This window comes from Zingiber officinale, chromosome 5A (assembly GCF_018446385.1).
Source record: "Zingiber officinale cultivar Zhangliang chromosome 5A, Zo_v1.1, whole genome shotgun sequence".
Lineage (NCBI taxonomy): Eukaryota > Viridiplantae > Streptophyta > Magnoliopsida > Zingiberales > Zingiberaceae > Zingiber > Zingiber officinale.
The window spans coordinates 73,470,060-73,480,973 of record NC_055994.1 but is presented as its reverse complement, the minus strand read 5'-3'; the positions used below and the strand labels follow the sequence as shown (position 1 = coordinate 73,480,973).

At 38.3% G+C, this 10,914-nt stretch overlaps 1 protein-coding gene across 2 annotated transcripts; it reads left to right on the top strand.

Annotated features, from left to right (window-relative positions):
* Window positions 1–4,437: 4,437 nt before the first annotated feature.
* On the top strand, window positions 4,438–7,611 carry LOC121980598. 2 transcript variants are annotated; one of them, XM_042532701.1, is made up of 5 exons: window positions 4,438–4,980; window positions 5,696–5,779; window positions 5,864–5,926; window positions 6,031–6,090; window positions 7,205–7,611. In XM_042532701.1, the coding sequence occupies exons 1-5, from the start codon at window positions 4,543–4,545 to the stop codon at window positions 7,334–7,336; spliced, it is 777 nt and encodes a 258-aa protein (XP_042388635.1). In that variant the 5' UTR covers window positions 4,438–4,542; the 3' UTR covers window positions 7,337–7,611. The 2 variants fall into 2 exon arrangements, with proteins under 2 accessions (XP_042388635.1, XP_042388634.1); XM_042532700.1 differs by having other exon boundaries at window positions 5,693–5,779.
* Window positions 7,612–10,914: the final 3,303 nt, after the last annotated feature.

The window sequence follows — 10,914 nt, the reverse complement described above, 5'->3', positions numbered from 1 at the left end:
ATGCTGAGCATGAATAACTCTAGTCCAAGGGTATAGTCCAGATCATGGAGCATGGACAGAATAGAAGACCAAGTTAAGTATGTTGAACAATTTGGTTCCTTATGGTTTCCTTGTTGTGGCACGGAACAGGGGGATTAGCTGTGATTTCGGATGGTTTGAGGTTTGTTGCCATAAAACTTAGTGCAGAATTTATTAGATTTGGACAGATTCAAGTTTCCATTGAAGCAGGGATGTATTTCTATTTTTTTCGGTTTGTGATTGCTTTGGGTATGAACAGCACAGTCTTGGAAGAATTCTGTGAAGTCTAAATTGTATTAGAGCTTGTTGTGCGGTTAGAATTCTGTGATGAGTAGTTGTGGTCCATTGTTTCCTTAGGATAATTTCAATGTTGATGCATAGTTTGAAGTTCTAAAAAGGATACATTACTTACTTATGATAAATTGACAATTTAGATGAGATATATGATATGGTTAAATTTACAGTTATGGACAGCCTTAGTTTGTATTTAGTTAGATCTTCCAGCAGTTTATTTAGACTTGTAGATTTTGGTTTCTTTTGCAATTAACCGGACATGAACAGCCTAGTCTTAGGAGAATTTGGCCGAAAGTTGTTTAGCTTAAATGTAGCATCTAGATTTTTATTAAGTAGAGCAGTGCAGATTTTTATTAAGTAGAGTAGTGCAGATTTTTATTAAGTAGAGCAGTGCAGAATTTTGATTAAGTTTATAGTGCAGAATTTTGATTAAGTTTGTAGGCAAATTTGATTAAGCTTGTATGCAGATTTAGTTTTAGTGCAGTTTCAATAAGCATTTCAATACAGTTCTATTAAGTATTTCCATGCAATTTTGTTAAGCATTTCAGTGCAGAGTTAATAAGCATTTAGTGCAGTTTTGTATGAGACACTTTTTTTAATAGAGGTATTAACAAGTATAAGCAAGATAAAGAAAAGAAAGAAAAAGGCCAAGGCCTTAAGTAGATCCCAAAGTCAAGACTTTAGAGATTTTGGCACACAAGGTGCTTATTAAAATGCCAAGGCATTTAAAGAAGAAGTAATTAAGATAATAAGATATTTTACTTTGAAGAGGCTAGTACCCGACTTCCGAGGTTGTCGTTAAACAAATCCAGGTGTCCAATTCCAAGGTCTTGGCCCTGGTAGACCAAGGTCTGCTCTTTTAGGATTGGTGGCTCGCTACCCCAACCTATTAGGGAATGCGCATTAGATGGTACTACGCTTGGGCCCAAGAGAAGTTGATTATTATTTTGAAGTATTAAAGTATAAGTTTTTAAACAAGTGAAATAAGCTTTACATGTTTAGCATTTCAGCATGTCTTGTTTCTTTTACTAGTAGATGAGCATGAGTAGTTTTCCTTTTGAGCATTCAGCTTTTAGATTTCAGTATATTCACATGCATATTCGAGTTTTTGTGAGTTAGACAACGCTTACTAAGCATTCGCTTATAGTTTGCATTTCCTCTTACTGCAGATAAAGGAAGGCGACAAGGAGGTGCGGATAGATGTGTGATGTCTGGACTATAGAAGCCTTGGGATTTAGTTAAAGATTTTATTAAGATATTTTGTATTTAGACATTTGGGATTGTACCTTATCTTCCATGTCATTTGAGATTGATATGTAGTTTAGATGTGCAGATTAGTCATTTAGTTTTCCGCTGCTAGTTAATTGCATGTTTAGAGAGTTTATGTATTGATCTTTACATGTGAACAACCCTAGTTAAGAAAAATTAGTAGTCCAGTAGCGCTCCGCCCTCACAGACTAGTAGTGAGGAGGGTGGGGTGTTACACTTGTATACCTTAGGAGTATAAATTTCACTAGCATGCTTTAAAATCTCAATTGGAAACATTAAATATGGAACACTTGTACTTGATCTGAAATCAACTTTTAATTCCTCATATCGACGATCATCAAGGAGTCTTTGGAAGTGATTGAAGAAGTTTAAAAACTTGTGTTTATAAGTGACATATTTTTTCACAATAGTATTCATATTCTCACTTCTTTGGGTTGTAGTCATATCTGCACAAAACATTTATCGTCCATATACTAAAGCTCATTTTTCCTTTATGTTGTACACCCTCAACCAATCATTGTCTTCAAGTGCATACTTGGCGAACATCATGTTCCATGCTGAACCTCTTCATCAAAATCATATACACACGAGGCAAAATCTTTAGCAAAGTCTCTAAACCGAGAAAAAACTCCACTCAAATGTATGGCGACATTTTGATAAATGTGTCAAATGCACAAACGATGATGTGTTTCAGGCCATCTAGAAGCTAATGCCTTTGTCATTGCTGTATCTTGATCTGTAAGAATAGTAGTTGGTTTTTTCTCACCCATAGCTTTAGTTAATGTATTAAACAACCATTCAAAAGTCAAACTAGTTTCATCATATAATAAAGCAACACCCAAAAGTATTGATTGTTTATGATGATTTACGCCCACAAACAACGTAATTGGCTGACCTTCATTGTTTTTTCTATAGGTTGTGTCAAAGCAAACAACATCTCCAAAAGTAGCATAATCAACTCTCATCTTAACATCGGACCAAAAAATATTAGTAATCAAATCATCTTCATCAACTTGAATAGCATAAAAAAAATTAAGATCATCAAACTACATTTGCTGCAAATACTCCAATACACCCCTGTATCCCCAACTCTCATATTTATTGTTCTTTTGGATCGCAAGTAGTTTTTGTAATCCTCAAGAATAAATCCTAAATTCTCCATCCCGCCTACTTGTCTCACCATAAGATCATGAGATGCTTTTTGGGGGATTCCCACATCACTTGCAATCTCAATCTGTTTTGCTATAAAAAAAAGATATATTTCTATGACTTCTATAGAGGTGAGTTTTGTTTGGACTTGATAGATAATGATTATGCTCTTTAACAAATTGCACTACAGTAAACTTGTTTTTTTCTGATTACTAATATTTATTTTAGCCTTACAACCAAACCTAGTTTCATCACGACTTGCTTTGACATAAAGATCTCGTTTGTCTTTTCCTCTTTTGCTTTGGGCACAATAATAAAAAACTCTATCAAGTAATTTACCCGATTTATCATTGTAGATTTTACCTCTCCTTACGTCAAATCCAACTTTTTTAGCATATGCCAAATAAAATTGATATACATCTTCTTCTGTATCAAATTTCAACCCCAATTGTGGTATATCCAAATCTGTTTCAATGTTTAAGCCTATAAAATCAAACAAACAAAGAAAAATGTATAAAAAGTAAAATTCGATATATTGAAACTCCATACATTCCCAATATGAATCTTATTATCTTCATCAATAACATCAAAGTCACCTTCCCGACTAGCTTCATTTTCTTCAAAGTTCAAATGACGACAACTCGTAGATTCTGGAGGGAGGGCGTCACGATGCTGGAGGCCGCTCGAGGTCGCGGGAGGGGAGGTGCTGGAGGGAGGCACCGGGAGATCGCCAGGGGAGTTGGAGGGAGGGAGGCGCCGCTTCGACGCTGGAGGGAGGAGAGTTCGCGAGGCTAGGACTTTTGGGACTTTTGGACGTTGGCGTGTGCACATGATTTGCACGTGAGCTAGGGTCCCAATTTTACATGAGGTATGTGGTCCAGGGGACCAGGAATTCCTAGTCTAAAAGATTCGTCCCCAATTCTCATGGCTATCACATTTTCTTCATCGGATTGAGATTACGGAGCAGTTACCCTTGGACTCGTGGAAAATCACTCTCTGCAGCTAATTCAAGCTTTGATCTTTAGGTTCTTCCAGCGACGATGAGATGAGGATGTCTCTAAATTCAAGTACGTATTTACCGTTTATATCTTTATATTTCCACTTCTGTTCATTTTGTATATTAGTTGCAGATCTCGGATAAGAGCATGGGTTGGATCGTTGAATCATTTTCTTAATGATTCTAAATTATTGCACTATCCTAAATAGGAATTTTAAAATTCTTATCATTATCTAGATAAGTGACAATTTTATTTGAGAATTAGTGAAGAATTATAGTAATGTACCATTTATACTCATGGTGGTAAAGCGCCCCGCCTTAAAGGGATGATTTAATAGGTTTATTTAAGAGTGATGTAGTAAATGAATTATAAATTGTCGAATAGAGCAAGTCTTTAAACCGTGTAATATTTTTCTCTCGGCGATGGAGACCAGTAAGGTATATCACATCAACTCGGATCGCTAAGCGCCATAGCATAAGCCGGTCGCAATTGAGTCGGCGTGCCATAAATCGGTTCGTTTTGGTTTAATTGCGTCCGACCGGTTCGTTTGCCGAGCACGCCACGTCATCACTTCTTTTTTTTCACGGGGTAGGTCGACTTCAACCAACCCGATATAAGCCTTTGGTCCCTATTCGTATAATTACCATCATACCCTTTCCTTTATTCCACGCACATATTTATATATTTTAAATAACACGTATTCATCCTTTATCTCTCTTCCCCCATCCAACGACACCACCTCCGCTGCTTCTCTCTCTCTGTCTCACGCTTCGCATCCTCTCTAGGGTTGGCGACGGTTCCTTGCCTGGTCCCCATGGCCACCACCGAAGCCTCCGGAGACGACGACGAGTGGGCTCGCCAGGCTTACCACAATCCTGATCTCGTGGCGGCCGTCCTAATCAGCTTCCGACTGTGGTGCCCGGAGGCGGACGGCGATGAGAGGCCATCTACCTCTGCGCCGCCCTCCGTGTGTTCTTTGGAGTGGGGGACACGGAGGAAGCGGTCGCGGCTGCAGATCCCCCGAGTATTTCCGCTAACGCAGGAAGAGGAGGAAGAGGAAAGGAAGATTTCGGCGGCGACTGCGGAGGCGGAGGCGGAGGAGACGAATAGGAAAGAGAAGAAGAGGAGGGCGAGTCCGCAGTCGCCTCTCGAGGGCTACAGCAGCGCGTCGGCGAGCGGCGGCGAGGAGGGGGCGAAGACCGGGCGATCCGCCGGCGTTTCGATCGCCGGGCCAGAGGAACGCCGCAACGAGGTAACAAGGCCTTCCCTTCTCGCGCATCCGTCGCCAATTTTTTTTCGTGGTTTGACGAGAATACCCTTGCGCCTGAATCGTCTCCGATGACGTCGTATTTACTGTACATCTTTTCTTCCCTTTCTATATCAAAATTTAATCCGTTACATTTTACTTCTTTCCTCAAATATCTGTATTTTTCTCGGGAAATTGACGTTGCGATTAATGTATTTCTTTTAGACAAAACAACAGTTGGAATTGGAGTTTGATCCTAATGTTTTCCCGTAAAGGATCGTACTTGCTGTTTAGAGAATCGTTTTGGTTTACCACAAAAAAAAATGATCGAGCTTCCTTTTCGTCTTCTTCGTTGGTTTGATGGTTTGCGGCGAATCAAGGCGCCGTTTAGAAGAAGACCTTCTCAGTGAGATAGATATGAGAATAAGAACAACAACAACAACAACAACAAAAAAAAAAAAGGAAGAAAAAAGAAAGCAATAAATTCTCGCTTGTCCATCTGTTTACTTTTGTTCATACCTCTCTTGTGATTGGAAGCATGCATCTGCCCCGTCAAAGCGATCGCAAACAGATTCTTTTTATTATTTATGTCCATCCTTTTGCCTTTGTCGCGGTCAAAGTTGCAACGTGTCTCTCATCCTCGTGTTTTATGGGGCATTCTACCGTCAAGTCCACCGGATTCAACGGCTCGCTGTTTTACGTTGTCGGTGTTTTGCAGCAGGTAGTGGCGGCGGCGGTGGCGGCGACGAACCCGCGAGAACCGACGGTTTCTTGCTTCATCCGACTGCCACCACAGAAAAAAATGGTAAGGACCCAAATGTCTCAGTTGGCGTTGTTCCTCTTCTAGTGAATTAGTTGAATGTAAATCTGTCTTTGGCTTGGCAAGCAGACGAAAGTAGAGCTGCAGGCCGTGCAAACGTCGCTGCTGGAAGAGAAGGCGAAACTTGTCGAGGTGGCTTCTTTTTCTCTGTTTCTATTCTTTTTATGGTTCTCGAATCCTCCTCCTCCACCGTTAAAGGTTTCTTATCGCATTCCTTTTCGTCTTAAACGATGTAGGAGATGGAAATATGGCGCAAGTCTTTGGAGCAGCTGAGGGCGGAGAACGGCAAACTAAAGGTGACCACCAAAGCCCATGCCTTTCTTACATCCCCGTCTTTGCCTAGAAGCCGATCAATTAGTAGGCGCTTTGTTTGTTTTTCCTAATCCTGAACTAAAAAAGTTAATACCTTAAAGAATAGGGATGTGCAGTCTTCTTGCTCATCCAACCCTTAAAGCTTCTGAAACCGCGTATACTTCCCCATCCTGAATGACTAGTGGTAGGCTGCTGCGGTTTGGCAGGGGTCGGTTTCCCAGCAGTATCCGAGAAATTCTTCTACTGACCACTGACCAGCACTGGACCACCATGGCATTTTAGATGGACCACCCGTTACCCAAGTGAAAAACGTGGAAAGATATTAATGAAACATATAGGAAAGGATCTAATCTATAGATGTTGTTTTTTGTGCTGTAGAATTCTCCCAGTGGCATGCCATATAGCTATAGGCCAATTCATAGTGAATTCCAGTTTATGGTATTGAACCTAAACATGTGTAGCTAAATCTTCAGCTGTCTACTATCATGAGAAGTCAACATTTTCCCATATCTGTTTCTCATGTCTAGTTTGGACTGCAGTTCTTTCTTAATGGTTGGTGTGTGTTGCTATCTATAGACTCTATAAGGCTCTGTTTTCCCTCACGGATATGGAGACCCTTGAAGATCGACCATGGCAACCTTGCTGGCTGCTCTTGAGCTCTTCCAAGCAACAGATGAATGGGAAATCTGAGATTTCTCTCGAACTCCAAAGGGGAAGTAAGATGTATGTCTAGTTTTAGGAGGACGAGTTTTGAGGAAAAATGCGTCAGGAAGAGGAATTTGGATTTTTCTCCATTTGTTCTCCACCGGGGCAAACGAAGAACTTTATGAAAATGGAGCTCTATTCTTCCCCATAGAAAATACCAGGTTAACTAACTGACTGCAAAGGAGTGTTTTGGTACGTGATTAAATGTATTGTAATCACTATATGAGACTCCTGTGATGGAAAGGTCTCTTCTTTTTGCTCTCAAGCCTTGCCTTGTTATAGGTGATAGGCAGCGTGCTATTGGCCTACTGTGCTGATGCTTTTCATACCAATTTTGAGCTGCTTATACTTTGAGCTTTGCCTGAATTTTGATTTGCTGCTTCATCTTTGCAGTCGCTCCGGAAGTTACCCGAGCCACCTGTTAATAATCACCACACTATTAAAGCTGTCCAGCAGCTTGTTGCTCCCGGGAGGAAGGATTTCATCGAACTTCCAGATCTTAATGATCTGCCAACTGATTGCTGAGTTCCCAAATTAACTTGGTCAAGCCTATTGATTAATTGGAATATATAGGATGTCATGATCAATAGAAGGTTGTCTTCCGGAATCTTTGGATGGCTAACCATATATATCTGATGTAATATACAATGCGTAGAGGCGGTTCTCATGAGTGATTAACAGTATGTAACTCGAAGAGTTTATTACTTTTAGGATTTGCAGAAATGATTTCTCTTTTTTATTTAACTACATTATATATGTATATATAGATTTCGAGGAGTAAAGCTCCAATTCTTGTTCTACTCTGTGCTGGATCACGAAATATTTATTTTAGTATTTGATGGAAGCAGATCGATTAGGAACAATAGTATTACAACATCAAAGCAAAAGAAAACACTGGTACATAAAAGTAATTACAGGGGAAAATTTCTTAAATAATCGGAGTTAAAAAACTTGAGTATGGTACCTGCAATTTACAATTCCGAAGTAATCTTTCTGATCCTTCACCAGGCCATAGACAATATTAGTGGAAATAAAATATTTATATAGTTCGAGACTCTCTTTCCCACTTCAGGTGTATGATTATTAGTAGAAAGTCAGATGTTTACTTATAATTTACAGTATTTAACCAGAATAGACAATTAAGCACGAAACTTAAAGTCTTCAACGGGATGGATTAGGTGAAATAGTGCATGAACTGCATTGGGTAAGGCCAAGAATAAAAGTAATACTGCACCGGTTGCACTGGGTTGAACGGAGGATCGCTCGCCGGCAGCAACCCAGGAGAGCTGTAATTGACGACCACCGAAGACGACTGCGGCAGCGGCAGCAACCCAGGAGAGCTGTAATTGACGACCACCGAAGACGACTGCGGCAGCGGCAGCAACCCAGGAGAGCTGTAATTGACGACCACCGAAGACGACTGCGGCAGCGGCAGCTGCGGGATGATCGTCTGTTCTACAGAAATCGTTGCATCATTCGCAGGAGGATGATAATTGACGACGCCATGGACCGGCGGGAGCCATTGCAGCAGGGGAGGAAGACTGCTGAGTCGTTGTGCCCTCTCGATACTCGCCTTGATCTTGAACTCCACGCAAGCTTTCTCCACCCCGTACAGCACCATGACAAATTGCGCCTTCTCGATCTCCCATCTCTTCTTCATCTCGGTGAACACCAATCCGATCACCATGCTGTCGAAGCCGGCCTGATGCGCAACGCCCTCTGCTTTTAGTTCCACCAACCTGGCCAACTTTGTGAGGCCGAGCTCGCCGCCAAGGAGCCCGGGGCAAGAATTAGCCACGTGCTTCAGGTCGTACAGTTCGCCGAAAATATTTCCAGCTTCGAATAGAAACTCCGGCAGAGTGTCAGGGAGTGGTCTTCCGGCGGTGAGCACCTTCATCAGGTAAGCGACGTCGTAGAGTCCATGGAAAGTTATGTATTTGGCGTTGTGGCCGCGGAACAGCTTGTGGCGAAGAAGAGAGTAGCATTGCGCCGACTTGATGCCGTTGCGGCGGTTCTTATGCAGGTCGTGGCCGCTCTCCTGCAAGAGGCGGATGGAGTTGGGCGAGGAAGCACTGAGGTCGGGGTCGAAGTCGGCGAAGTTGAATTGCCAGCAACAACCGGGCCATGGCTGGTTGCCGCTAGCATCGAACAGGGCGAGGCCGAATTGAATGATGCTGGTGCCGTCGACATTGTGCTTCACGTCGGCGTAGCGTTGTTCATCGGAGGCGTGGCGGGGAGTGTCACGGAGGAAGCCGGGAAACTCAGTGTCGATGGCAACGATAGGGAAATAACGAAGGAGATCCTCGATTACTAGAGACTGCTCCACCACATTGCTCATCCAAACGTCCGTAGTGGAAGTTTTGATAGATTGATCCATGAATTTCTGGTAGAGGAGGAAGAAGATTGCGTGAATCTATTTATTTGAACAATCAGTTAACAGAAATAATAAAAATTGTAGGAGTTTATTCCGGAACTAATTTTAATTTCTTTTTAAAGGATATTTTTAATTAATGTTAGACTTGGCTTTTCAATTTAAATTTTTACATGAAAAATTATTAATCAGTGGGAAAAAATAACTGAATTTGAATTTGTCCACCGCTTTTGCTACAATTATAATATTAATTAAATATATTTAATTTGAACTCACAAAATTGAAGCTAGGCTAAGTTGGCATTGGTCAATAATATTTTATTTTTTTATAACTAACGTTAAAATTTAGTCATGTAATTTTTTACCTACCAAATTTATTTAATCAGTAATGTTTAATTTATGGTTCATTAAAATTAGATTTGAACAGTAATGTATAATTTTTTTAATAGTATAAGTTAGGTTTCACTGATAAATTAAAATATTATTGGTTATACTTATTATTAATTATTTTGTTATAATTTATTTTAAAATTTGGACATGATATTTTTATGTTTATTTTTTTAATAAAATTATATTAAATATTAAAATAATTTATTTTTCTTTAAATTTTATTTCTTTCACAATTTTTCTCTTTGTTGCAACAATTTTGATATTATTGTTACCCTCGTTTATCTATTAATTGTTATCCCTATCTTTTTATGTAATCGTGGATGTTAAATATGAATTAATTATTAATTAAATATTTTCACCAAATAAATTTAGTTAATAACTTATATAAAACGCTACTATAAATCATTCTCTTTTAATGCGTAAGAATTAGTGCAGCATCATTGCATGATTTGCAAATTTCAAATTGCACTCATCTAAATTATACCAGTAGATAAATACATAATATAAAAAAAAACGTGTAAACAATTTTAAAAAAAAAATGTGAGGAAAAGTGTATAAAAAATTAAAAAGGAAAATCGTGTAAATAATAAAATAGAAAATGCATTTAATTTTTTTTTTTTTAAAAAAAGGAAAAACGTGTAAAAAATTTTTAAAAAAAATATGAGGAAAAGCCTGTAAAAAATTAAAAAGGAAAACTATGTAAATAATAAAAAAGGAAATACATTTAAAAATAAACAACGAAAAAACTGGTAAAAATTAAAAATAGGCAAATTGTGTAAAAAAAATAAAAAGGAATAACATGTAAAAAAATTAAAAATGGCAAACTGTGTAAATAATAAAAAAAAGGGAATACGTAAAAGGGAATACATGTAAAAAAACAGTAAAAAAAAGAAAAAAAAAATATGAGAGTGACTACATCGTGCGCTTTTATCATTTATTCAGTATTGATAATGGAGAATTTGGAGAGCATATTTTTTATTCAGTATTAATTTATTATTCATTAAAATTAGATTTGAATAGTAATATTTAATTTTTTAATAATATAAGTTAGATTTCACTGATAAATTAAAATATTATTGGTTATACTTATTATTAATTATTTTTTAATAATTTATTTTAAAATTTAGACATGATATTTTTATGTTTATTTTTTTAATAAAATTATATTTAATATTAAAATAGATTATTTCTCTTTAAATTTTATTTCTTTCTCAATTTCTCTCTTTTGTTGTCAAGCTTTATATTATTGTTATAGTACTCTCGTTTTTCCACTAATTGTTATCTATCTCTTTTTTTTTTTTTTTATCGTGGATGCTAAAAATGAATTAATTACTAATTAAATA